This window comes from Orcinus orca, chromosome 1, assembly GCF_937001465.1.
Source record: "Orcinus orca chromosome 1, mOrcOrc1.1, whole genome shotgun sequence".
Taxonomy (NCBI): Eukaryota; Metazoa; Chordata; class Mammalia; order Artiodactyla; family Delphinidae; genus Orcinus; species Orcinus orca.
Genome location: NC_064559.1, coordinates 98,430,596 through 98,458,391, shown reverse-complemented (window position 1 = coordinate 98,458,391; position 27,796 = coordinate 98,430,596). Strand labels below are relative to the sequence as shown.

General features: G+C 41.0%; 1 protein-coding gene across 7 annotated transcripts in view; it reads right to left on the bottom strand.

Moving 5' to 3' along the window:
* Positions 1-253: 253 nt before the first annotated feature.
* FCRL5 (Fc receptor like 5) overlaps positions 254-27,796 on the bottom strand; it is a 49,807-nt gene continuing 22,264 nt past the window's right edge. For 2 of the 7 annotated variants that reach the window (XM_049694357.1, XM_049694386.1), the window contains 10 exons: positions 25,703-25,981; positions 22,099-22,377; positions 18,503-18,781; positions 5,447-5,725; positions 4,891-5,007; positions 4,188-4,215; positions 2,981-3,063; positions 2,710-2,778; positions 574-605; positions 254-495 (listed from right to left, as the gene is read on the bottom strand). In XM_049694357.1, coding sequence (XP_049550314.1) covers positions 406-495; positions 574-605; positions 2,710-2,778; positions 2,981-3,063; positions 4,188-4,215; positions 4,891-5,007; positions 5,447-5,725; positions 18,503-18,781; positions 22,099-22,377; positions 25,703-25,981 — 1,535 coding nt within the window. In that variant the 3' untranslated portion in view covers positions 254-405. The remainder of the gene's footprint in view (positions 496-573; positions 606-2,709; positions 2,779-2,980; positions 3,064-4,187; positions 4,216-4,890; positions 5,008-5,446; positions 5,726-18,502; positions 18,782-22,098; positions 22,378-25,702; positions 25,982-27,796) is intronic. The other 5 variants (XM_049694364.1, XM_049694375.1, XM_049694397.1 and 2 more) reach the window with 5 other exon arrangements.

Genomic DNA, 27,796 nt, shown 5'->3' with positions numbered 1-27,796 from the left:
ACTGCAGCTGAGAAAAGCACCCACTGAAAGCAGGTTATCCGTGGCAGATTTTAGGGGCAGTCCTCATGGAGGAATGGTGGGGATGTGTATGGGAGTAGGACTCGGAATAGTGACCAAAGCTGAAGTTCATTAAGGAAGCCAGGCAACATCATGGGCCCTGGGTTGGGAGCACATGTCATTAAGAAAAAGACCACTGGGCCAAGGCTGTCACTTTGGAAATAGGAGGGAGTCCTGCAGGGCCCTGTGTTCTGTTCACACTAGGGTGTGGGCACTTGATGCACAGGTTGCTGGGTGTGGCCTTGGGTCTAGGACCCAAGGTTTAAATCTTCCCGCTTTGATGTCCCTTCTCCCCCAAGGGTGGTTTTGGGTGCAGAGGCTGAGACAGCAGTCGGGAGCTGCGTGGACTCATCTGTGAGGAGTGGATGCAGCCAAGAGCTGGGGCTTAGGGGCTGCGGTGTAAGCCCCCTTCACCTGGGAGTAGATGACGCAGGAATCCTGGGGGAAGGAGCACATAGGTGAGGGCCAGAGGCCAGCAGGCCCTAGGTGGGAGAGTACACAGGTCACGGGACTCACCGTGTTCTTGAGAAGCTTTGGGTCAGAGGCTGCTGTGGAAAGAAAGGAAGCATTCATCTGTGAACTGAGAACTCTCTCTTTGTATCTGTGCCATCAGCCCAGCCACAGCCATCTCCATGTGGCTGCACTGAACCTTTCCTAAGAACCTCAACCTCACAGCTTCGACCAACTCTCTCAGTATCACTCCACTCTTTGTTCCTCATGCTGAGCTCCCCAGGGACTCTCAAAAGAAAGAAATCTACTTTTTATCTTGTTCATGCTTTGATCATAGATTCATAGTATATATTATGGAGAAGCAGCCTGGCCTGGAGCAGAGGCAGTGCAGTGGTTCAGAGCAGACTTCTGATCCAGACCACCCCAGACTGAGCCCCAGGTCAGCCGTGCCACCTCTGTGGCCTTGGGCAAGTCACTCAGTATCTCCTGCCTCGGGTGTCTCATCTGTATGTTGGGAATAATAATACCTACCTATAGGGTTATGTGTGTGTGTGTTTGATTTCTAACATCTGTTATGTGCTGAGCAGTTCCAATGTGCAGGTACACTTCTGAGGGCTATAAACAAACAAACTTTAAATGTATGTGTGTGTGTACATATTTATGGCATATATATATATATATTTTTTTTTAAATGTATTTATTTACAATACTCAGAACTGTACCAGTCACATAGGAACTGCTCAATACATGTTGATATGATAATAGAAGTTGTTATTATTATTATATTGTCTTAAAGCTGTAATGAAATATGGCATTCATCAAGCAAGGCTTTCTTTTTGGCTTGGAATGAGCCTCAAGGCTCCCTGGAACTGCCCTGAGAAGCAGAGCTTGGCCTAAGGCTTGGACTCTAGAGACAGACTCTTCTGTCATTTGTTAGCTCTGTGACTTCAGGCTGGTCATTTAAGGTCTCTCTGCCTCTGTTTTCTCATCTGTGAAATGGGGTAACAACAACACACTTCAAAGGAGATTGTAAGTGTGAATGAGTTCATACGTTTTAGAGGTGGGCCACTGAACCAAGAATGGAACAAAATAGAGTTCTTTTAATTTTATACAAGAAGAATCAAAAAACCAGAGAAGGAAGCAGAATGGCTAAAAATCACATGGCACTTTTTACAGAACAAAGTTAGAATAGCCCCAAAGGCTTTCCCTTTCCTGCTCTGAGCAAGACGAAACCAGGCTGGGATTCTTCACGGCTGACCATCTACCATGAGTGAGGACTAATGACACAGACAGACAACCTGCATATACTCATTATAAAAGCTGCTTAAACTCTGCTGCTGTAATAGCATCTCCACATCTACTTCCTCGTTTGATCCTCACAATTACCCTATGAGAGACTGTGATAAGCAGAATAATGTCTCCCACAAAGATGTCCATGTCCTGATACCTGCAACCTGTGAATATGTGACCTAAGATGGAGAAAGGGATTTTGCAGATGTGATTAAGATTAAGGACCTTCAAATGGTGAGATTATTTTAGATTATCCAGGTGGAATTTTAAGGAGAATTTTAAAATCTGAGAACTTTTTCTAGTTGTGGTCAAAGGGAGCACTGACTATGGAAGAAATGGTTAGAGAGGTGCCACTTGCTGGCTTTGAAGGGGATGGGATGGGACCATGAGCCCCAGAAAGGAAAAGAGTGTCCTTTAGAAGCTGGAAAAGGCAAGGGAATGCATTCTCCCATGGAGCTTCCAGAAAGGACCTCTGCCGACACTGATTTTAGCCCAGTGCGACCTGTGTTAGACTTCTGACCTACAGCACAGTAAGATAATAAACTTGTATTGTTTAAACCCTCATGGTCATTTGCCACAGCAGCAGTAGAAAACAGGTACAAGTAGGCAGGGAATGATAGACAGTCCTGTCTCATTTCACAGATGGGACACTGAAGCTCTGAGGAGCTGACTGCCCAGGGTGATGACTTTGTTACTCAAGTGATGCTGAGGCCATCCATGGAGAATGGAGAAAGCAGCTCTGCATGGTGAGCTTGGGTTAATCGCAACAGAGTAGGTGGGTACAAAGTAAGAAGCCCAGTGACCCAGCCTGAGGGGCAGTTCTGTGTCTGGTTGGCCCAGACCCACTGAAGGGGTGGAGACTGAGCCACACATAGCAATAGACCGCCAAAATCAAGGGTCCTTTGGTCTTACCTGCCTGTTTGTTCTCCACCTTCACGGTCCGGACTTCTGAGTACACCACGTCTCCTCTGTTAGGATTTACTTGGAGAGAAGTTGAAGTTTGAGAGGACTCTAAGGTTCTTGCCCCTTGTCTTGCTACTTCCTCCTCCCCCAGATAGAGTTTGTTCTCTGGAGGGGGCAGAGCCCTCTGGGCCTCTGTACTGTCCCTTCCTCATTTCTTCTCCCACCACTTCTTGGACCAACCCTGGGGTCCCTGCCCAAATGGAGGGTCCTCTGTCCTCACCATTGCTGTACACTGGTTGTAGTTCTATCCAGCTTGGTACATTGTGGTAGGTGGGCTCTTGTGGGTCTGAAGCTGACTGATTCCTGTAAGATAGAAGCATTGATGTTTCCCAGAAATCCTGATGAAGTAACTATAAGGATCATTCCCTGTTAGTGAGTCTTTACCACAGGATAGTTGCCAAGCCTGGAAACGTAGATGAGCATATAACAAATGGTCTATTGTTATGGACTATTATATTATAAATCATAATATTAATCCAGATTTTATGATCACCTGTATGTCACTGTGCTAGTGCCTATAACAATATTAAGTTGATTCTATTATTATCTCTATTTTTTAGATGGAAAAAATGGAGGTTCTGAGAAGTAAAATGACTTGCTCAAGACTATGTAACTAGAAAGGGGAAGAGCCAAGATTCAAACCTGGCTCCAAGGTCTACACTCCCAGAGAGATCAGTATCTGAGTGAAATCCATAATTAGAAAAGCTCAAATGGGAATTCCCTGGTGGTTCAGAGGTTAGGACTTGGTGCTTTCACTAAGAAGGGCTCGGGTTCAATCCCTGGTAGGGGAACTAAGATCCTGCAACTGTGCAGCATGGCCAAAAAAACAAACAAACAAAAAGGCTCAGAGGAGCTCAGGATGGTTTGGATGCTGCTACCATAAGCTTGCCCAGGGATAGTTTGTGAGCTGTGGTGTGACTCCTAAAGTCAGCCTTTGGAATCCAAGATGGCAGCCCCTTCTTCACAGGCACCACCTCCTGTTAGCAGAGAGGTCTCTCGGGGTGGCCAAGTTGCATGACTCCATCTTCTTGGCTGTCATCACAACAGATGTTGGTTAGGTTAGGTTGGCCATGACCAGAGCTTTCCAGGCTGATTAAGCTAAGACCATCTTAGGAAACGGATGGATTCAGTGGTCATAGTGTCACTCAAACACTCAAACAACCAAGGCAACATTGGACCAAGGATGTAAGTTAATAAATAAAAAGCAATTAACACTTGCTGCAAGAAAAAGGCCTATTTAGCTAAGCTGATGGGTGAGAAGGTCCTGGGAATTGAGATATCCCAAGGGAGGTGGCAACATGAAATTGGCACAACCCATCTCAGTGACATGAAGCAGTGACCGTGCTCTCAGCAGTAACCAGATTTAATTCCATTTTCATACTTGGTGGGCATTTCATTAACCATACGGCAATATAGGCAGGTCTTACCTGGAGGAGTCAAATGTAGGCTTTCTTCCTGCAAAGGAAAGCAGAGAGACATTGAATCCAGGAGAAGGAAGACTTCACAAGGAGCACAGCTCATAGGAGGCTCACCTAGAACCTTCCAGGAGTCACTGTCTCTAAGATGTGAACCCTCCTTTGCTATGTCCAAGGGAGGTAGCAGATTGGGCAAAAACTACTTATCCTGGATTCCAGAGGGGTATAGTTATAATACAAAAGGGTAGCCCACAATCCATAATCTTTTAACGTGGAGTTTGTGAAGAACAATGGTCAATAGCTGAATGTGGGAAAATAGACTTGATCGGCTATGAAAATACCATACATTTACAAAATCAGTAAGTTATCAAATTACATTTGGTTTCTGTTCTCACTCCTATTTCTCAGAGTTTTTCTTCTCCTCTTCTGTTCCTTGGGGGTCTTGTAAGGGTAGAGAGGGAAAGACACTGTAATTTGTCATGTCAGATAAACTACATCTTGTGAAGACATCTTACACCCAATAGGGCTGTTCTGGAAACTTTGCATTTGATTAAGACAAATTCTGGAGGAACTAGAGAGGAAGGTAGGAGTTGTGGAATTGTGCAGAAAGGAGGTTTTGAGAGCTTGGGGTTGGTTCCAAAGGCAGCATGGGCCTGAGGGAATGGAGATGGGAAGGACAGGGACTCAAGCAAAGGTTAACTAGGGAGTTACTCACCTGCTTTTCTCGGGAGCCAGCAGTAGAACAACAGTGCTATGGCAGCGAGACCCATCATGCTGAGCAGCCCCCCGGTGACACCGGTGGCAACAGGGCCACTTCTGCTCTCTGTCAGCCCTGAGGGGGAGACCCCAGGCATGAGCCAGATGGAGAGGCTTGTGGTCTTGAACTGCCCTGATCCCTGGAGCTGATGCCTGGGAGAGAGGATGAACTGAGGGGACCAGGACTCCTGAGGCTAATGAGGTGCAAGTGTGGCACAGGGGATGGAACTTCTCTTGGTGGGGAAGCTCATGTCTGTGGCTGATGCAAGGGTTGAGGGTCAGGATGGATGATGCTAGCTGAAGAGTATTAAATTCGGTGGTCTTCTTTAGCCTCCTTTCCCACCCAAATGACAGGCCTTCAGAAAAACTTAATGAAAATAACAGTTTGGAGAACATCTAGCTTTGTGTACATGTCCCTGAGAAACACTGTCCTGGTCAGGCATCACAAGGATTATCAGAGTATCCTAGGAGGAAATCTTTTGGCCACATCTGTGGCCTGAGAATAGGAAACTTACCTGTGATGGAAAGTGTCACTGCCTCACTGCACTGGGGACCCAGGCCATTGTCGGCCTCACAAGAGTAGGTTCCAGAATGATTTGCAGTCAGTGAGAGGTTGAGGGACACTCCTTGTCCATAGTGGGACATGCTGCTCTCTAGGGTGACATTCTTGTGATAAAACTGGTACAGGATCGGGGGAGAGCCTCTCTGGGCCTCACAGTGAAGCTCCACCACATCCCCCACCACAGCCTGGGCCCTGGGGGCCCTGAGGGTGAGGATAGGGCGAGACACTGGAACTGAGGAAAAAACAAAAAGTCAATAGAAGTTCCTACTTCTAACATATTCAGAAAGGAACAAAAAATAATATAAACAAATAATAAAAGTCATATCTCAATCAAGGAAAATATATTGAAACACATATGACAGGCAAAGTTAGTGACCTGAATCCACAAATAGCTTTCAACGCACAAAAATATCCAACAGAAAAGTGTGAAAAGGGTATGAATCACTAAAAACTTCAAATAGCCAATAAATATATAAAGATATTATCTTTGTTACTAGTTAAGTATATACAAATAAAAACACCCATCAGACTGGCAAAGCTTAAAAAGGTAGATAATACTGATGGGGTTGTGGATTAAGAGGCACCCTGATATTCTCTCAGTGGGAATGCAAATTTGAGACACTTCCTTGAATGGTGATTTGGAAATATATATCTAATTTAAAATGCACATAAACTTGGACCCAGCAAATCTACTTCTAAGACTATTTTCTTTAGGGCTACTAACATAAGTTATGTAAAAAATGGCCAATAGACACGTGAAAAGATGCTCAATATGGCTAATTATTAGAGAAATGCAAATCAAAACTACAGTGAGGTATCACCTCACACCAGTCAGAATGGCCATCATTAAAAAGTCAACAAGTTTGGTACTGTGATGTGTTTACTTATTATATACAGTTCATACTTCATAGAAACTGTTATTTTATTGCTTTTGAATAAATTTTATATGTTGAATAAAAAAAAAGTCAACAGGACTGAGACCTTCAAGATGGCGGAGGAGTAAGATGTGGAGATCACCGTCTTCCCCACAAATACATCAGAAAAACAACTACATGTGGAACAACTCCTAGAGAACACCTACTGAAAGCTGGCAGAAGACCTCAGACTTCCCAAAATTGTGGCTTACAGGGTTTTGGTGCTCCATCCCGGTGTCAGGTCCTATGCCTCTGAGGTAGGAGAGCGGAATTCACAACATTGGTCCACAAGAGACTTCCCAGCTCCACGTAATAACAAATGGCAAATGCTCTCCCAGAGAGCACCATCTCAATGTTAAGACCCAGCTCCACTCAATGACCAGTAAGCTACAGTGCTGGATACCCTATGCCAAACAACTCGCAAGACAGGAACACAACCCCACCCATTAGCAGAGAGGCTGCCTAAAATCAAAATAAGGTCACGGACACCCGAAAAAACCCACCAGACACGGCCTTGCCCACCAGAAAGACAATATTCAGCCTCACTGACCAAGACACAGGCAGCAGTCCCCTCCACCAAGAAGCCTACACAACCCACTGAACCAACCTTAGCCACTGGGGACAGACACCAAAAGCAACGGGAACTACGAACCTGCAGCCTGTGAAAAGGAGACCCCAAACACAGTAAGTGAAGCAAAATGAGAAGACAGAGAAAAAAAAGCAGATGAAGGAGCAAGGTAAAAATGACCAGACCAAACAAATGAAGAAGAAATAGGCAGTCTACCTGAAAAAGAATTCAGAGTAATGAGTGTAAAGATGATCCAAAATCTTGGAAATGGAATGGAGAAAATAGAAGAAACATTTAAGAAGGACCTAGAAGAACTAAAGAGCAAACAAACAATGATGACCAACAAAATAAATGAAATTAAAAATTCTCTTGAAGGAATCAATAGCAGAATAACTGAGGCAGAAGAACGGATAAATAACCTGGAATATAAAAGGGTAGAAATAACTACCACAGAGCAGAATAAAGAAAAAAGAATGAAAAGAATTGAGGACAGTGTCAGAGACCACTGGGCAAACATTAAACACACCAACATTCAAATTATAGGGGTCCCAGAGAAGAAGAGAAAAAAAAAGGAACTGAGAAAATATTTGAAGAGATTATAGTTGAAAACTTCCCTAATATGGGAAAGGAAATAGTCAATCAAGTCCAGGAAGGGCAGAGAGTCCCATACAGGATAAATCCAAGGAGAAACAGGCCAAGACACATATTAATCAAACTATCAAAAATTAAATACAGAGAAAAAATATTAAAGGCAGCAAGGGAAAAACAACAAATAACATACAAGGGCATCCCCATAAGGTTACCAGCTGATCTTTCAGCAGAAACTCTGCAAGCCAGAAGGGAGGGGCAGGGCATATATAAAGTGTTGAAAGAGAAAAACCTACAACCAAGATTACTCTACCCAGCAAGGATCTCATTCAGATTCGACAGAGAAATTAAAACCTTTACAGACAAGCAAAAGCTAAGAGAATTCAGCATCACAAAACCAGCTTTACGACAAATGCTAAAGGAACTTCTCTAGACAGGAAACAGAAGACAAGGAAAAGACCTACAAAACAAACCCAAAATAATTAAGAAAGTAGTAATAAGAACATACATATTGATAACTACCTTAAAAGTAAATGGATTAAATACTCCCACCAAAATACATAGACTGGCTGAATGGATACAAAAACAAGACCCACATATATGCTGTCTACAAGAGACCCACTTCAGACCTAGGGACACATACAGACCGAAAGTGAGGAGATGGAAAAAGATATTCCATGCAAATGGAAGTCAAAAGAAAGCTGGTTAGCAATTCTCATATCAGACAAAATAGACTTTCAAATAAAGACTATTACAAGAGACAAAGAAAGATACTCATAATGATCAACAGATCAATCCAAGAAGAAGATATAACAACTGTAAATATTTATGCACCCAACAGAGGAGCACCTCAATACATTAGGCAAATGCTAACAGCCATAAAAGGAGAAAGTGACAGTAACACAATCGTAGTAGGGGACTTTAACACCCCACTTTCACCAATGGACAGATCATCCAAAATGAAAATAAATAATGAAACACAAGCTTTAAATGATACATTAAACAAGATGGACTTAATTGATATTTATAGGACATTCCACCCAAAAACAACAGAATACGCCTTCTTCTCAAGTGCTCATGGAACACTCTCCATGATAGATCATATCTTGGGTCACAAATCAAGCTTTGGTAAATTTAAAGTAATTGAAATTGCATCAAGTAACTTTTCGGACCACAATGCTAAGAGTCTAGATATTAATTACAGGTAAAAATCTGTAAAAAACACAAACACATGGAGGATAAACAATACACTACTAAATAACCAAGAGGTCACCTAAGAAATCCAAGAGGAAATTAAAAAATACCTAGAAACAAATGACAATGAAAACATGATGACCCAAAATCTATGGGATGCAGCAAAAGCAGTTCTAAGACGGAAGTTTACAGCAGTACAATCCTACCTCAAGAAACAAGAAACATCTCAAATAAACAACCTAACCTTACACCTAAAGCAATTAGAGATAGAAGAAGGAGAACAACAAAAAACCCTCACAAAGTTAGCAGAGAGAAAGAAATCATAAATATCAGATCAGAAATAAATGAAAAAGAAATGAATGAAACAATAGCAAATATCAATAAAACTAAAAGGTGGTTCTTTGAGAAGATAAACAAAATTGATAAACCATTAGCCAGACTCATCAAGAAAAAAAGGGAGAAGACTCAAATCAATAGAATTAGAAATGAAAAAGGAAAAGTAACAACTGACACATCAGAAATACAAAGGATCATGAGAGATTACTACAAGCAACTATATTGCAAAAAAATGGACAACCTGAAAGAAATGGACAAATTCTTAGAGAAGCACAACCTTCCAAGTCTGAACCAGGAAGAAATAGAAAATATAAACAGACCAATCATGAGAACTGAAATTGAGACTGTGATTAAAAATCTTCCTAAAAACAAAAGCCCAGGGCCAGATGGTTTCACAGGCAAATTCTATCAAACATTTAGAGAAGAGCTAATACCTATCTTTCTCAAACTCTTCCAAAATATAGCAGAGGGAGGAACACTCCCAAACTCATTCTACAAGGCCACCATCACCCTGATACCAAAACCAGACAAAGATGTCACAAAGAAAGAAAAGTACAGGCCAATATCACTGATGAACATAGATGCAAAAATCCTCAACAAAATACTAGCAAACAGAATCCAACAGCACATTAAAAGGATCATACAATATGCTCACGTGGGTTTTATCCCAGGAATGCAAGGATTCCTCAGTATATACAAATCAATCAATGTGATACACCATATTAACAAAGTGAAGGAGAAAAACCATATGGTCATCTCAATAGATGCAGAAAGAGCTTTTGACAAACTCAACACCCATTTATGATAAAACCCTCCAGAAAGTAGGCATAGAGGGAACTTACCGCAACATAATAAAGGCCATATATGACAAAACCACAGCCAACGTCATTCTCAATGGTGAAAAAATGAAACCATTTCCACTAAGATCAGGAATAAGAGAAGGTGGTCCTCTCTCACCATTATTATTCAACATAGTTTTGGAAGTTTTAGCCACAGCAATCAGAGAAGAAAAAGAAATAAAAGGAATCCATACCGGAAAAGAAGAAGTAAAGCTGTCACTGTTCGCAGATGACATGATACTATACACAGAGAATCCTAAAGATGCTACCCAAAAACTACTAGAGCTAATCAATGAATTTGGTAAAGTAGCAGGATACAAAATTAATGCACAGAAAACTCTTGCATTCTTGAGAGGGCAGACAGCAGAAGCAAGAAGAACTACAATCCTGCAGCCTGTGGAACAAAAACCACATTCACAGAAAGATAGACAAGATGAAAAGGCAGAGGGCTATGTACCAGATGAAGGAACAAGCTAAAGCCCCAGAAAAACAACTAAATGAAGTGGAGATAGGCAACCTTCCAGAAAAAGAATTCAGAATAATGATAGTGAAGATGATTCAGGGCCTCGGAAAAACAATGGAGGCAAAGATGGAGAAGATGCAAGACATGTTTAAAAAAGACCTAGAAGAATTAAAGAACAAACAAACAGAGATGAACAGTACAATAACTGAAATGAAAACTACACTAGAAGGAATCAAGAGCAGAATAGCTGAGGCAGAAAAATGGATAAGTGACCTGAAAGACACAATGGAGGAATTCACTGCTGCGGAACAGAATAAAGAAAAAAGAATGAAAAATGAAGACAGCCTAAGAGACCTCTGGGACAACATTAAATGCAACAATATTTGCATTATAACGGTCCCAGAAGGAGAAGAGAGAGAGGAAGGACCAGAGAAAATATTTGAGGAGATTATACTCGAAGACTTCCCTAACATGGGAAAGGAAATAGCCACCCAAGTCCAGGAAATGCGGCGAGTCCCATACAGGATAAACCCAAGGAGAAACATGCCAAGACACACAGTAATCAAATTAGCAAAAATTAAAGACAAAGAAAGCAGCAAGGGAAAAATGACAAATAACTTACAAGGGAACTCCCATAAGGTTAACAGCTGATTTCTCGGCAGAAACTCTACAAGCCAGAAGGGAGTGGCATGATATACTTAAAGTGATGAAAGGGAAGAACTGGCCACCAAGATTACTCTACCCAGCAAGGATCTCATTCAGATTTGATGGAGAAATCAAAAGCTTTACAGACAAGCAAAAGCTAAGAGAATTCAACACCACCAAACCAGCTCTACAACAAATGCTAAAGGAACTTCTCTAAGTGGGAAACACAAGAGAAGAAAAGGACCTACAAAAACAAACCCAAAACAATTAAGAAAATGGTCATAGGAACATACATATCAATAATTACCTTAAACGCGAATGGAGTAAATGCTCCAACCAAAAGACACAGGCTCACTGAGTGGATACAAAAACAAGATCCATATATATACTGTCTACAAGAGACCCACTTCAGATCTAGGCACACATACAGACTGAAAGTGAGGGGATGGAAAAATATATTCCATGCAATTGGAAATCAAAATAAAGCTGCAGTAACAATAGTCATATTGGATAAAATACACTTTAAATAAAGAATGTTACAAGAGACAAGGAAAGACACTACATAATGAGCAAGGGATCAATTGAAGAGGAAGATATAACAATTATAAATATATATGCATCCAACATAGGAGCACCTCAATACATAAGGCAATGGCTAACAGTTCTAAAATAGGAAATCGACAGTAACACAATAATAGTGGGGGACTTTAACACCCCACTTACACCAATGGACAGATCATCTAAAATGAAAATGAATAAGGAAACAGAAGCGTTAAATGACACAATAGACTAGATAGAGTTAATTGATATTTATAGGACATTCCATCCCCAAAGAGCCGATTACACTTTATTCTCAAGTGTGCATGGAACATTCTCCAGGATAGATCACATCTTGGGTCACAAATCAAGCCTCAATAAATTTAAGAGAATTGAACTCATATCAGGCACCTTTTCTGACCACAATGCTATGAGATTAGAAATGAATTACAGGGGAAAAAACATTAAAAAACACAAACACACACACACACACAAAAAACCCCCAAAAAACCCCACAAACACATGGAGGCTAAACGATACATTACTAAATAACGAAGAGATCACTGAAGAAATCCAAGAGGAAATAAAAAAATACCTAGAGACAAATGGGAATGAATACACGATGATCCAAAACCTATGGGATGCAGCAAAAGCAGTTCTTAGAGGGAAGTTTATAGTTATACAAGGCTACCTCAAGAAACAAGAAAAATCTCAAATAAACAATCTAACCTTACACCTAAAGGAACTGGAGAAAGAAGAACAAACAAAACCCAAAGTTAGCAGAAGGAAAGAAATCATAAAGATCAGAGCAGAAATAAATGAAATAGAAACAAAGGAAACAATTGCAAAGATCAATAAAACTAAAAGCTGGTTCTTTGAGAAGGTAAACAAAATTGATAAACCGTTAGACAGACTCACCAAGAAAAAGAGGGAGAGGACTCAAATCAATAAAATTAGAAATGAAAAAGCAGAGGTTACAACAGACACCGCAGAAATACAAAGCATCCTAAGAGATTACTACAAGCAATTGTATGCCAAAAAAATGAACAACTTGGAAGAAATGGACAGATTCTTAGAAAGGTATAAACTTCCAAGACTGAACCAGGAGGAAATAGAAAATATGAACAAGCTAGTCACAAGTAATGAAATTGAAACTGTGATTAAAAATCTTCCAACAAACAAAAGTCAAGGACCAGATGGCTTCCCAGGTGAATTCTATCAAACATTTAGAGAAGAGCTAACACCCATCCTTCTCAAACACTTCCAAAATATTGAAGAGGAAGGAACACTCCCAAACTCATTCTATGAGGCCACCATCACCCTGACACCAAAACCAGACAAAGATAGTACAAAAAAAGAAAAATACAGAGCAATACCACTGATGCATATAGATGCAAAAATCCTTAACAAAATATTAGCAAACAGAATGAAACAACACATTAAAAGGATCATACACCATGATCAAGTGGGATTTATCCCAGGGATGCAAGGAGTCTTCAATATATGTAAATCAGTCAATGTGATACACCATATTAACAACTTGAAGAATTAAAACCATATGACCTTCTCAATAGATGCAGAAAAAGCTTTTGACAAAATTCAACACCAATTTATGATAAAAACTCTCCAGAAAGTGGGCACAGAGGGAACGTACCTCAACATAATAAAGGCCATATATGACAAACCCACAGCAAACATCATTCTTAATGGTGATAAACTGAAAGCATTTCCTCTAAGATCAGGAACAAGACAAGGATGTCCACTTTTACCACTATTATTCAACATAGTTTTGGAAGTCCTAGCCACAGCAATCAGAGAAGAAAAAGAAATAAAAGGAATTCAATTTGGAAAAGAAGAAATAAAACTGTCACTGTTTGCAGATGACATGATACTATACATAGAGAATGCTAAAGATGCCACCAGAAAGCTACTAGAGCTAATCAATGAATTTGGTAAAGTTTCAGGATACAAAATTAATGCACAGAAATCTCTTGCATTCCTATACACTAATGATGAAACATCTGAAAGAGAAATTAAGAAAACACTCCCATTTACCATTACAACAAAAAGAATAAAATACCTAGGAATAAACCTACATAGGGAGACAAAAGGCCTGTATGCAGAAAACTATAAGACACTGATGAAAGAAATTAAAGATGATACCAAAAGATGGAGAGATATACCACATTCTTGGATTGGTCGAATCAATATTGTGAAAATGACTATACTACCCAAAGCGATCTACAGATTTAATGCAATCCCTATCAAATTACCAATGACATTTTTTATGGAACTAGAACAAAAAATCTTAAAATTTGTATGGAGACAAAAAAGACCCTGAATAGCCAAAGCAGTCTTGAGGAAAAAAAAAGGAGCTGGCAGAATCAGACTCCATAACTTCAGATTATACTACAAAGCTACAGTAATCAAGAAAATATGGTACTGGCACAAAAACAGAAACATAGATCAATGGAACAACATAGAAAGCCCAGAGGCAAACCCATGCACCTGTGGTCCACTAATCTATGCCAAAGGAGGCAAGGATATACAATGGAGAAAAGACAGTCTCTTCAATAAGTGGTGCTGAGGAAACTGGACAGCTACATGTAAAAGAATGAAATTAGAACACTCCCTAACACCATACACAAAAATAAAGTCAAAATGGATTCGAGACCTAATGTAAGACTGGACATTATAAAACTCTTAGAGGAAAACATAGGAAGAACACTCTTTGACATAAATCACAGCAAGATCTCTTTTGGTCCACCTCTTAGAGTAGTGGAAATAAAAACAAAAATAAACAAATGGGACCTAATGAAACTTAAAAGCTTTTGCACAGCAAAGGAAACCATAAACAAGACGAAAAGCCTCAGAATGGGAGAAAATATTTGCAAATGAAGCAACTGACAAAGGATTAATCCCCAAAATTTACAAACAGCTCATGCAACTCAATATCAAAAACAACAAACAAAGCCCAATCCAAAAATGGGCAGAAGACCTAAATAGGCATTTCTCCAAAGAAGATATACAGATTGCCAACAAACACATGAAAGGATGTTCTAATCATTAGAGTAAAACAAATCAAAACTACAATGAGGTATCACCTCACACCAGTCAGAATGGCCATCATCAAAACATCTACAAACAATAAATGCTGGAAAGGGTGTGGAGGAATGGTAACCCTCTTCCACTGTTGGTGGGAATGTAAATTGGTACAGCCACTATGGAGAACAGTACGGAGGTTCCTTAAAAAACTAAAAATAGAACTACTATACGGCCCCACATCCCACTACTGGGCGTATACCCTGAGAAAACCTTAATTCAAAAAGAGTGATGTACCACAATGTTCATTGCAGCTCTATTTATAATAACCAGGACATGGAAGCAACCTAAGTGTCCATCGACAGATGAAGAGATAAAGAAGATGTGGCATATATATACAATGGAATATTTCTCAGCCATAAAAAGAAACAAAATTGAGTTATTTGTAGTGAGGTGGATGGACCTAGAGTCTGTCATACGGAGTGAAGTAAGTCAGAAAGAAAAAAACGAATACCGTATGCTAACACATATATATGGAACCTAAAAAATAATAAAAAGGCTATGAAGAACCTAGAAGCAGGACAGGAATAAAGATGCAGATGTAGAGAATGCACTTGGGGACATGGGGGTGGGGAAGGGTAAGCTGGGACGAAGTGAGAGAGTGGCATGGACATATATACACTACCAAATGTAAAATAGATAGCTAGTGGAAAGCAGCTGCATAGCACAAGGAGATCACCTCGGTGCTTTGTGACCACCTAGAGGGGTGGGATAGGGATGGTTGGAGGGAGACGCAAGAGGAAGGAGATAGGGAGATATATGTATATGTATAGCAGAGTCACTTTGTTATAAAGCAGAAACTAACACACCATTGTAAAGCAATTACAGTCCACCAAAGACGTTAAAAAAAAAAAGTCAAGAAACATTGCTGGAGAGCCTGTGGAGAAAAGGGAGACCTCCTACACTGTTGGTGGGAATGTAAATTGGTGCAGCCACTATGGAGAATAGTACGGAAATTCCTCAAAAAAGTAAAAATTGAGTTACTATATGATCCTGTAATTCCACTCTTGGGCAAATGCTAGTTCAAAAAGGTATATGCACCCCAATGTTTATAACAGCAATATTTACAATAGCCAAGACATGGCAGCAACCTAAATATCATCATTAGATGAATGGATAAAGAAGATGTGGTATATATACATACGATGGACTATTACTCAGCCATAAAAAAGAATGAAATAATGCCATTGCAGGAACATGGATGGACTTAGAGATTGCCATACTGAGTGAAGTCAGACAGAGAAAGACAAATATCATATGATATCACTTATCACTAAAAAAATGATGCAAATGAACTTATTTATAAAACAGAAATAGACTCACAGACATAGAAAACAAAATTATGGTTACCAAGGGGGCTAGCAGGCAGGGATGAGATAAATTTGGAGTTTGGGATTAACATGTATACCCTACTATATATAAAATAACCAGCAAGGGCCTACTGTATAGCACAGGGAACTATACTCAATATCTTGTAATAACCTACAATGGAAAGAATCTGATAACGAATATATATATATATGTACGTATATGAAACTGAATCACTTTGCTGTACACATTGTAACTATACTTCTATTTAAAAAAGTATTTGCAAATATATTTGCACAAAGATTTCTATTGTAGAATTTTTATAATAGCTAAAAACTGGAGACAACCTAGTTGACTTGCTAATAAAACACGAAAGATATCCAAGATATATCAAGTAAAAAATGCAAGTTGCATAACTATATGTGTAATATGATTGTACTTGTAAAAAATTCTATGCCTTTATGTTTATAATATATTTTAATATTTCTAGAAAAATATACCTGAAAGTACCCTTTTGTTCCATTTGACTTTTTATCGTGAAAGTTTATGTATTCTTCCAGAATAATAAATTATTAAAAAGTTGTGTTAAACCTGGCCACAAAGGATGAGAGATATTATAATGTAGATTTACATTGAGTTGGATAGGCTCATTTTTCAACCTGGCTTTACCTTTGCTAGCTGTGTCTCTAAGCTGGTTACTTCACCTCTCTAAGCTTCAGTTTCCTCTCCTGCAAACTGAGGATAAAAATGATCTCATTTTTAACCTCAGTGGTTTATTTTAAAGATTAAATGAGATATTGCATGTCAAGTACTAAGCACAGGGCCTGGCACATACAAGGGCTCAGTAAGTATTTATGATGGTGATGATGATGATGGTAGTGACAATGTAATAAGTATTCCTTTTTCTTGTAGTTCTCCATGATGTGTCCTAGTTCTAGGACTCAGACACAATCATTTAGCAAGAAGTCCTTTAGATGTGATAGCACCAGCATAAATAATAGGCATTTGCACCAGGGATCATAGAAACAAAGGAATGAGGATGTGTATAAAATCACGAATACAGAGTGTGAGGGGTATGATGTGCTGGTCCACTGTGTTGTGAAGAGGGAGGGAGTGGCACTTGGTCAGAAGTACATGCCTGTGTGGTGGATCTAAAAGGTGAGTGTGTAAACCATGCGGTAAGAGTTCCTGTGAACCTTAGAGGAAAATTGGCTGAGGCAGGTGCTGCCTACCACTGGGGGAAGAAGAATGGACTAGTTGAATGGAAAAAAATCAAATCTGCAATCAGGTAGCCTGCTAGATGCCAAAGAGATGGCTGCCCCAGCCACCTTGATGGGATGCTGGCTCCTGGGCTGGTATGCCTAAATCAACCTGCTCATGTGATTTTGTCTGTATTTCTTATGATACTCAGGGACCCAGCCAAGGGAGACTAAGAGTATCAGCCTGTATTTTGCTTTATGTACTTCAGAAAGCATTTGCATGTTATTTCATGGTCTCGTGTTTCTCTGGGTTTGTATCCCAGGAGCAGTGACTCCCAGCTTCTCCTTTAGCATGTCTCCTTCCAGGAACCTTTGAGTCTGACATACACCATATTCCCTGTGCACCAAAATAATAGGATTCTAGGGTTGAAGATGACCCTGATATTCATCTAGTTCAATTTTCTCACTTTGTGAATGAGGAAATTGAGGTCAATATAGGGAAATATGCTTGGCCAAGTTCATAGAGCTAGTATCTTCAGAACCAACACTAGAACATTTATCTCAACAGCCCTTAGCATACTTTTGCTCTACCATAAGATTGGCCTGTAGGGGATCATCACAAAGCAGATTCAGAGATGACAAGAAGCAGTTTTCCTTTGGCTTTTATACCTAAAGGCAAGATGTCAGACTGCTTAGAGAATGAAAGAATTTGATTAATGGGTGACCATTTTCACTCCATGTCATCCTGCTTTCACCTCTGTGTCCCCACTGCTTTAAGAATCACTTTGTAAACTAACTTGGATTGGTTGTGATTGTATACCCTTAAAAGCTATGTACCTAGCTAATATTAATATAGAATTTTTAATATGGAAATGAGAGGCATGTTTATATCCCTGGTAGTGAAAGAAGCTCAAGAGTAGAAGTTTGTTGGAAGTCAAAGAGAGAAAAACCAGGACAAAGAATGACCCGACCTTTCTGGGGGCAACGAAACCTATACCTAAAATTCGTTATTTTCCCTTTTGTATCGTAACTGCAGATCAAAATATAGTCTTGGTTCTAAAAACCTTCTTTGCATTTTTAGTGAGGAGTTTTGATCGCATTCAAGAAGACTTCTTGAACTGTGCTGCTGGGAAGGTCCAGGTTCCTGAAAGCGCAGACACAGGAAGGATCCCAGACTTTCAACTGGAAATTCTATGTGCAGGAAATATGCTGGGTGGTCACACCAGCAAACAGGAGTGCTGGAGCTCCATTTCTGCTGCTGAGGAGAGAAAGCAGTCAGTCCCTGGCTGTGCTGTCTGTGGGCAGGACCAACTCACCTATGACACTGAGTAGCATCACCTCACTCTGCTGGACCCCCAGGCCATTGTCGGCCTTACAGGAGTAGTTTCCAGAATGGTTTGTGGTCAGAGAGAGGTTGAAGGATGCTCCCCCTCCCAAGGGAGCTGAGCTGTTTCCCACGGCGACATCCTTGTGATAAAACTGGTACAGGATCGGGGGAGAGCCTCTCTGGGCCTCACAGTGAAGCTCTATCATGTCCCCCACCACAGTCTGGGCCCTGGAAGCCCTGAGGGTGAGGACAGGCTGAGACACTGGAACTGAAGGAAAAAAGATAGTTAACCATCAGTTCATGCTGTTTAAATATGTTCTTCTATAGAAAAGACATTTCAAACAGGAAAATGTTTTTAATGACCTTGAGACATCACTCAGAACTCAGCTATAATTGCTTCATATCTGAAGAAACAAATCATTTATGTAGTGTTATATATAGTCTGGAATACTTCGATATACAATCGCAAAAGTGTTTGGGGAATCTGAAAACAGAGATTAAATTGAAACCCAAGTATCTGAGAAGTCAGAAGACAATTGGAGAAAAGGAGAAATCAGTTCAATAGAAAATGAGAAACAGGGGAGACTGCTGCTTACATAGCCAGAGATGTAACCGAGCCTTGGCCGCATCAACACTAAGACCCAAAAGAGAATAAATATTGATCAAGTTATTGGCTCATTTTTATATTTATTCATTCATCAAAAATTAATTGAGCAGTTTAAAAGTCTCAGGAACTACACAATATGCTGGGGATTCAATAGTGAGAAAGACACAGTTCCTGCCCTCATGAAGCCTGCAATCTAGATGAGATGATAGAGAGCAATTAAATAGAAAAACAAATACATAATTAAAACATTTATAATTGATACAAAGTAAAGAATAGGATGCTATGAAATGTTTAATAATGGGGCCTGATCTAGTATGGGTTAGTCAGGTAATGCTTCCTCACAAAGTGACATCTGAATTAACCAGGTGAGGAAGGGAGTGAAGACTGCCCAGGCAGGCAAACAGTGTGCGCAAAGGCCCTGAGCTGGAAAGAAGGTTGGAGCTTTTGAGCTGTTGAAACGAGGTGACAGCAACAGTAAGAGAAGGGTTTGAAGAGTGCCATGAAATAGGAGGCTGGAGAGCTAGGCAGAGCTTCACAAGCCATGGTACGGATTTTGATCCTTCTTCACAGAGCAATGGGAAACCTGTAAGTGTCTCTATACAGGGGCATGAGATGATCAAACCTGTCTTTTCTAAAGACAATTTTGATCTCAGTGTGCAAAATGGATTGTAATGGGACAGAAATGGAATGGAGAGGTTATTAGGGGTGGAGTGGTGGCGTTGCAGTAATTGAAATGGTGGTAGACTTGACTATGATAGTGGCAGTAAAGATAGAAAGAAAAGATCCAAGGAATATTTTGGAAATAAAATCAATAGGAGTCAATGATTAACTGGCTATGGAGACCAAGGGAGAGAAATGGCAAGGAAGACTCCTGGGATTTTGCCTTGTATATATGGGTGAATGGATGTGTCTTTCACAGAGCTAGGGACACTTGGAGGAGGACCAGATATGGGGGGAGTTCCATGAGTTCAGTTTTAGAGATGTTCAAGTTCATGAGCCTTTAAGAGATATGGCATAGGCAGGTGCTCAGGTAGGAGGTCTCTTTTGGAGATAAAAGTTTAAGAATCATTTATAGATGACACCCCCAGGATTATCCAGAGAAAGAACATATATAAGAGAAGAGGGTACATGCAGGACAAAGCTCTGGGACACACCAATGCTTTTAAAGTTTGTCCATAAAAGGAGGAGCTAGTAAAGGGAACTGAGAAGGAGTGGCAGAGAAAGGAGATCCAGGACAAGGTGAAGTCATTGAAGCCAAGGAAGGGAGGGTTTCAAGAAGAAAGAAATACTATTTCTGAGAGACCAAGTAAGGTGAGGATTGGAAAATGGCCATTGCATTTAAAGCCATGGGGGTCATTTGTGACCTTTGTGAGAATCATTTTTTATATAAAGGTCAGAAGAAACCAAGTGTTAAATCCAAGAAGGTAAGGAGGAAATGGAGACAATCTGTGCAACTGACTCTTTTTTGGAAGTGAAGCCATAATAGAGCAGTGGCTGGAGACATAAGTGGGACCAAGTTAGGGTTTTTTCTTAGACATGGGAGAGACATAGCACGTTAAATGTCAATGGGAAGGATCCTATAAAGCAGGAGAGAAAGTTGTTCAAAGTCTGAGAATGCAAGGAAGGATGGACTCTAGAGGTGAGACGGAGATGTTCACCTTTCATAGGAAGCAGTCTTCTATACCTTAGGAAGAGGAGGGATGAGTTACTGGATGGATACCGAGACAAACACTCAAATGGTGGTGGGAGTCGAGGGTGTGATTGTCTGGGAGGAAGTAAAGGTGTTAATGAACTGGGGGTTCTGTTGAGGTCTGAGAAAAATAATGATTGGAGGATTTTATTTATTTTAATTCCTGTATTCTTTTATTTTTTTAAAACATCTTTATTGGAGTATAATTGCTTTACAATGGTGTGTTAGTTTCTGCTTTATAACAAAGTGAATCAGCTGTGCATATACATATATCTGCGTATCTCCTTCCTCTTGCGTCTCCCTCTCTCCCTCCCTATCCCACCCCTCTAGGTGGTCACAAAGTACCGAGCTGATCTCCCTGTGCTATGTGGCTGCTTCCCACTAGCTATCTATTTTACATTTGGTAGTGTATATATGTCCATGCCACTCTCTCACTTCATCCCAGCTTACCCTTCCCAATCCCCGTGTCCTCAAGTCCACTCTCTACATCTGCGTCTTTACTCCTGTCCTGCCCCTAGTGATTGGAGGATTTGAAGAAACAAGTAGAGGGATAGGAGGTTGTGATCAGGTGATTGGAGTAGTGTATGTACGGGCCAGTGGGTGGCGGAAAGAATGACAAGCCATTTTATTGAGTGGGTCATCCATGTGGACGAGTTATGGAATGATGACAGAGTGTAGGGTAGAGAGGAAGACTATGAGTGAGGTGCCAAGCCTGCACTGAAAGTGGGCATGACTAGGAGGTCAGCCCATGAGAGGCCAGGTAGGAGAGAGAGTGCTATAGCTGAATGAGAGGTAAGATGTCAGGAGAATGATGTTGAAAGGTCTTTTAGCAGGAGTTCTGGCTGGAGGTCTGAGATGCTCTGGGACAGGGGCAGGAGAAGCTAGAGAGAAATTCATGAGCCAGTGAAAGGATGAGTTGGCCTTTTTATTGATTGACTGACAAAGGAAACCCCAACTAAATCTCTTCTGAGGTGAGACATGTTGAACTTTATAATTTCCTTTCTTGCTGATCATTGTTGGCCAGGATGCAATTTGTGTTTTAAAAGCCTTTATTCCTACGTTAGGAAACTTTTAGTCACAATGCCTTGCACTGCTGCTACCAAGAGAGGCAAAGCAAGCAAAGGGAAGGTGCGAGTTCCTGAAAATGTAGAATACAGAACTCTCAGTTGGAGGCTGTGTAGCAATGATGTCACACAGCAAATCGCCCTGGGGTACCTCCAATCTCGGCTACAGGTGAAGGTGGGGGAGATGGTCTGTCCCTGGCTGTGCTGTAGTTGGGTCCACTTACCTCTGACACTGAGTGACACTGTGTTACTGCGCTGGAACCCCTGGCCATTGTTGGCCTCACAGAAATAGTTCCCAGAATGCTCTGCCGTCAGAAGGAGGTTGAAGGAAGCTCCCTTTCCAGAGGGGCTTGAGCTGCTCTCCAGGCTGGCATCCTCATGATAAAACTGGTACAGGATTGGGGGAGAGCCTCTCCATGCCTCACAGTGAAGCTCTACCATGTCCCCCACCACAGCCTGGGCCCCGGGAGCCCTGAGGGTGAGGACAGGCTGAGACACTGGAACTGAAGGAAGAAAGATAGTTAACCATCAGTTCATGCTGTTTAAATATGTTCTTCCATAGAAAAGACATTTCAAACAGGAAAATGTTTTTCTGTTTTTAATGACCTTGTGACATCACTCAGAACTCAGCTATAATTGCTTCATATTTGAAGAAACAAATCATTTGTGTAGTGTTATATATAGTCTGGAATACTTCGATATACAATCGCAAAAGTGTTTGGGGAATCTGAAAACAGAGATTAAACTGAAACCCAAGTATCTGAGAAGTCAGAAGACAATTGGAGAAAAGGAGAAATCAGTTCAATAGAAAATGAGAAACAGGGGAGACTGCTGCTTACATAGCCAGAGATGTAACCGAGCCTTGGCCGCATCAACACTAAGACCCAAAAGAGAATAAATATTGATCAAGTTATTGGCTCATTTTAATATTTATTCATTCATCAAAAATTAATTGAGCAGTTTAAAAGTCTCAGGAACTACACAATATGCTGGGGATTCAATAGTGAGAAAGACACAGTTCCTGCCCTCATGAAGCCTGCAATCTAGATGAGATGATAGAGAGCAATTAAATAGAAAAACAAATACATAATTAAAACATTTATAATTGATACAAAGTAAAGAATAGGATGCTATGAAATGTTTAATAATGGGGCCTGATCTAGTATGGGTTAGTCAGGTAATGCTTCCTCACAAAGTGACATCTGAATTAACCAGGTGAGGAAGGGAGTGAAGACTGCCCAGGCAGGCAAACAGTGTGCGCAAAGGCCCTGAGCTGGAAAGAAGGTTGGAGCTTTTGAGCTGTTGAAACGAGGTGACAGCAACAGTAAGAGAAGGGTTTGAAGAGTGCCATGAAATAGGAGGCTGGAGAGCTAGGCAGAGCTTCACAAGCCATGGTACGGATTTTGATCCTTCTTCACAGAGCAATGGGAAACCTGTAAGTGTCTCTATACAGGGGCATGAGATGATCAAACCTGTCTTTTCTAAAGACAATTTTGATCTCAGTGTGCAAAATGGATTGTAATGGGACAGAAATGGAATGGAGAGGTTATTAGGGGTGGAGTGGTGGTGTTGCAGTAATTGAAATGGTGGTAGACTTGACTATGATAGTGGCAGTAAAGATAGAAAGAAAAGATCCAAGGAATATTTTGGAAATAAAATCAATAGGAGTCAATGATTAACTGGCTATGGAGACCAAGGGAGAGAAATGGCAAGGAAGACTCCTGGGATTTTGCCTTGTATATATGGGTGAATGGAAGTGTCTTTCACAGAGCTAGGGACACTTGGAGGAGGACCAGATATGGGGGGAGTTCCATGAGTTCAGTTTTAGAGATGTTCAAGTTCATGAGCCTTTAAGAGATATGGCATAGGCAGGTGCTCAGGTAGGAGGTCTCTTTTGGAGATAAAAGCTTAAGAATCATTTATAGATGACACCCCCAGGATTATCCAGAGAAAGAACATACATAAGAGAAGAGGGTACATGCAGGACAAAGCTCTGGGACACACCAATGCTTTTAAAGTTTGTCTATAAAAGGAGGAGCTAGTAAAGGGAACTGAGAAGGAGTGGCAGAGAAAGGAGATCCAGGACAAGGTGAAGTCATTGAAGCCAAGGAAGGGAGGGTTTCAAGAAGAAAGAAATACTATTTCTGAGAGACCAAGTAAGGTGAGGATTGGAAAATGGCCATTGCATTTAAAGCCATGGGGGTCATTTGTGACCTTTGTGAGAATCATTTTTTATATAAAGGTCAGAAGAAACCAAGTGTTAAATCCAAGAAGGTAAGGAGGAAATGGAGACAATCTGTGCAACTGACTCTTTTTTGGAAGTGAAGCCATAATAGAGCAGTGGCTGGAGACATAAGTGGGACCAAGTTAGGGTTTTTTCTTAGACATGGGAGAGACATAGCACGTTAAATGTCAATGGGAAGGATCCTATAAAGCAGGAGAGAAAGTTGTTCAAAGTCTGAGAATGCAAGGAAGGATGGACTCTAGAGGTGAGACGGAGATGTTCACCTTTCATAGGAAGCAGTCTTCTATACCTTAGGAAGAGGAGGGATGAGTTACTGGATGGATACCGAGACAAACACTCAAATGGTGGTGGGAGTCGAGGGTGTGATTGTCTGGGAGGAAGTAAAGGTGTTAATGAACTGGGGGTTCTGTTGAGGTCTGAGAAAAATAATGATTGGAGGATTTTATTTATTTTAATTCCTGTATTCTTTTATTTTTTTAAAACATCTTTATTGGAGTATAATTGCTTTACAATGGTGTGTTAGTTTCTGCTTTATAACAAAGTGAATCAGCTGTGCATATACATATATCTGCGTATCTCCTTCCTCTTGCGTCTCCCTCTCTCCCTCCCTATCCCACCCCTCTAGGTGGTCACAAAGTACCGAGCTGATCTCCCTGTGCTATGTGGCTGCTTCCCACTAGCTATCTATTTTACATTTGGTAGTGTATATATGTCCATGCCACTCTCTCACTTCATCCCAGCTTACCCTTCCCAATCCCCGTGTCCTCAAGTCCACTCTCTACATCTGCGTCTTTACTCCTGTCCTGCCCCTAGTGATTGGAGGATTTGAAGAAACAAGTAGAGGGATAGGAGGTTGTGATCAGGTGATTGGAGTAGTGTATGTACGGGCCAGTGGGTGGCGGAAAGAATGACAAGCCATTTTATTGAGTGGGTCATCCATGTGGATGAGTTATGGAATGATGACAGAGTGTAGGGTAGAGAGGAAGACTATGAGTGAGGTGCCAAGCCTGCACTGAAAGTGGGCATGACTAGGAGGTCAGCCCATGAGAGGCCAGGTAGGAGAGAGAGTGCTATAGCTGAATGAGAGGTAAGATGTCAGGAGAATGATGTTGAAAGGTCTTTTAGCAGGAGTTCTGGCTGGAGGTCTGAGATGCTCTGGGACAGGGGCAGGAGAAGCTAGAGAGAAATTCATGAGCCAGTGAAAGGATGAGTTGGCCTTTTTATTGATTGACTGACAAAGGAAACCCCAACTAAATCTCTTCTGAGGTGAGACATGTTGAACTTTATAATTTCCTTTCTTGCTGATCATTGTTGGCCAGGATGCAATTTGTGTTTTAAAAGCCTTTATTCCTACGTTAGGAAACTTTTAGTCACAATGCCTTGCACTGCTGCTACCAAGAGAGGCAAAGCAAGCAAAGGGAAGGTGCGAGTTCCTGAAAATGTAGAATACAGAACTCTCAGTTGGAGGCTGTGTAGCAATGATGTCACACAGCAAATCGCCCTGGGGTACCTCCAATCTCGGCTACAGGTGAAGGTGGGGGAGATGGTCTGTCCCTGGCTGTGCTGTAGTTGGGTCCACTTACCTCTGACACTGAGTGACACTGTGTTACTGCGCTGGAACCCCTGGCCATTGTTGGCCTCACAGAAATAGTTCCCAGAATGCTCTGCCGTCAGAAGGAGGTTGAAGGAAGCTCCCTTTCCAGAGGGGCTTGAGCTGCTCTCCAGGCTGGCATCCTCATGATAAAACTGGTAAAGGATTGGGGGAGAGCCTCTCCATGCCTCACAGTGAAGCTCTACCATGTCCCCCACCACAGCCTGGGCCCCGGGAGCCCTGAGGGTGAGGACAGGCTGAGACACTGGAACTGAAGGAAGAAAGATAGTTAACCATCAGTTCATGCTGTTTAAATATGTTCTTCCATAGAAAAGACATTTCAAACAGGAAAATGTTTTTCTGTTTTTAATGACCTTGTGACATCACTCAGAACTCAGCTATAATTGCTTCATATTTGAAGAAACAAATCATTTGTGTAGTGTTATATATAGTCTGGAATACTTCGATATACAATCGCAAAAGTGTTTGGGGAATCTGAAAACAGAGATTAAACTGAAACCCAAGTATCTGAGAAGTCAGAAGACAATTGGAGAAAAGGAGAAATCAGTTCAATAGAAAATGAGAAACAGGGGAGACTGCTGCTTACATAGCCAGAGATGTAACCGAGCCTTGGCCGCATCAACACTAAGACCCAAAAGAGAATAAATATTGATCAAGTTATTGGCTCATTTTTATATTTATTCATTCATCAAAAATTAATTGAGCAGTTTAAAAGTCTCAGGAACTACACAATATGCTGGGGATTCAATAGTGAGAAAGACACAGTTCCTGCCCTCATGAAGCCTGCAATCTAGATGAGATGATAGAGAGCAATTAAATAGAAAAACAAATACATAATTAAAACATTTATAATTGATACAAAGTAAAGAATAGGATGCTATGAAATGTTTAATAATGGGGCCTGATCTAGTATGGGTTAGTCAGGTAATGCTTCCTCACAAAGTGACATCTGAATTAACCAGGTGAGGAAGGGAGTGAAGACTGCCCAGGCAGGCAAACAGTGTGCGCAAAGGCCCTGAGCTGGAAAGAAGGTTGGAGCTTTTGAGCTGTTGAAACGAGGTGACAGCAACAGTAAGAGAAGGGTTTGAAGAGTGCCATGAAATAGGAGGCTGGAGAGCTAGGCAGAGCTTCACAAGCCATGGTACGGATTTTGATCCTTCTTCACAGAGCAATGGGAAACCTGTAAGTGTCTCTATACAGGGGCATGAGATGATCAAACCTGTCTTTTCTAAAGACAATTTTGATCTCAGTGTGCAAAATGGATTGTAATGGGACAGAAATGGAATGGAGAGGTTATTAGGGGTGGAGTGGTGGTGTTGCAGTAATTGAAATGGTGGTAGACTTGACTATGATAGTGGCAGTAAAGATAGAAAGAAAAGATCCAAGGAATATTTTGGAAATAAAATCAATAGGAGTCAATGATTAACTGGCTATGGAGACCAAGGGAGAGAAATGGCAAGGAAGACTCCTGGGATTTTGCCTTGTATATATGGGTGAATGGAAGTGTCTTTCACAGAGCTAGGGACACTTGGAGGAGGACCAGATATGGGGGGAGTTCCATGAGTTCAGTTTTAGAGATGTTCAAGTTCATGAGCCTTTAAGAGATATGGCATAGGCAGGTGCTCAGGTAGGAGGTCTCTTTTGGAGATAAAAGCTTAAGAATCATTTATAGATGACACCCCCAGGATTATCCAGAGAAAGAACATACATAAGAGAAGAGGGTACATGCAGGACAAAGCTCTGGGACACACCAATGCTTTTAAAGTTTGTCTATAAAAGGAGGAGCTAGTAAAGGGAACTGAGAAGGAGTGGCAGAGAAAGGAGATCCAGGACAAGGTGAAGTCATTGAAGCCAAGGAAGGGAGGGTTTCAAGAAGAAAGAAATACTATTTCTGAGAGACCAAGTAAGGTGAGGATTGGAAAATGGCCATTGCATTTAAAGCCATGGGGGTCATTTGTGACCTTTGTGAGAATCATTTTTTATATAAAGGTCAGAAGAAACCAAGTGTTAAATCCAAGAAGGTAAGGAGGAAATGGAGACAATCTGTGCAACTGACTCTTTTTTG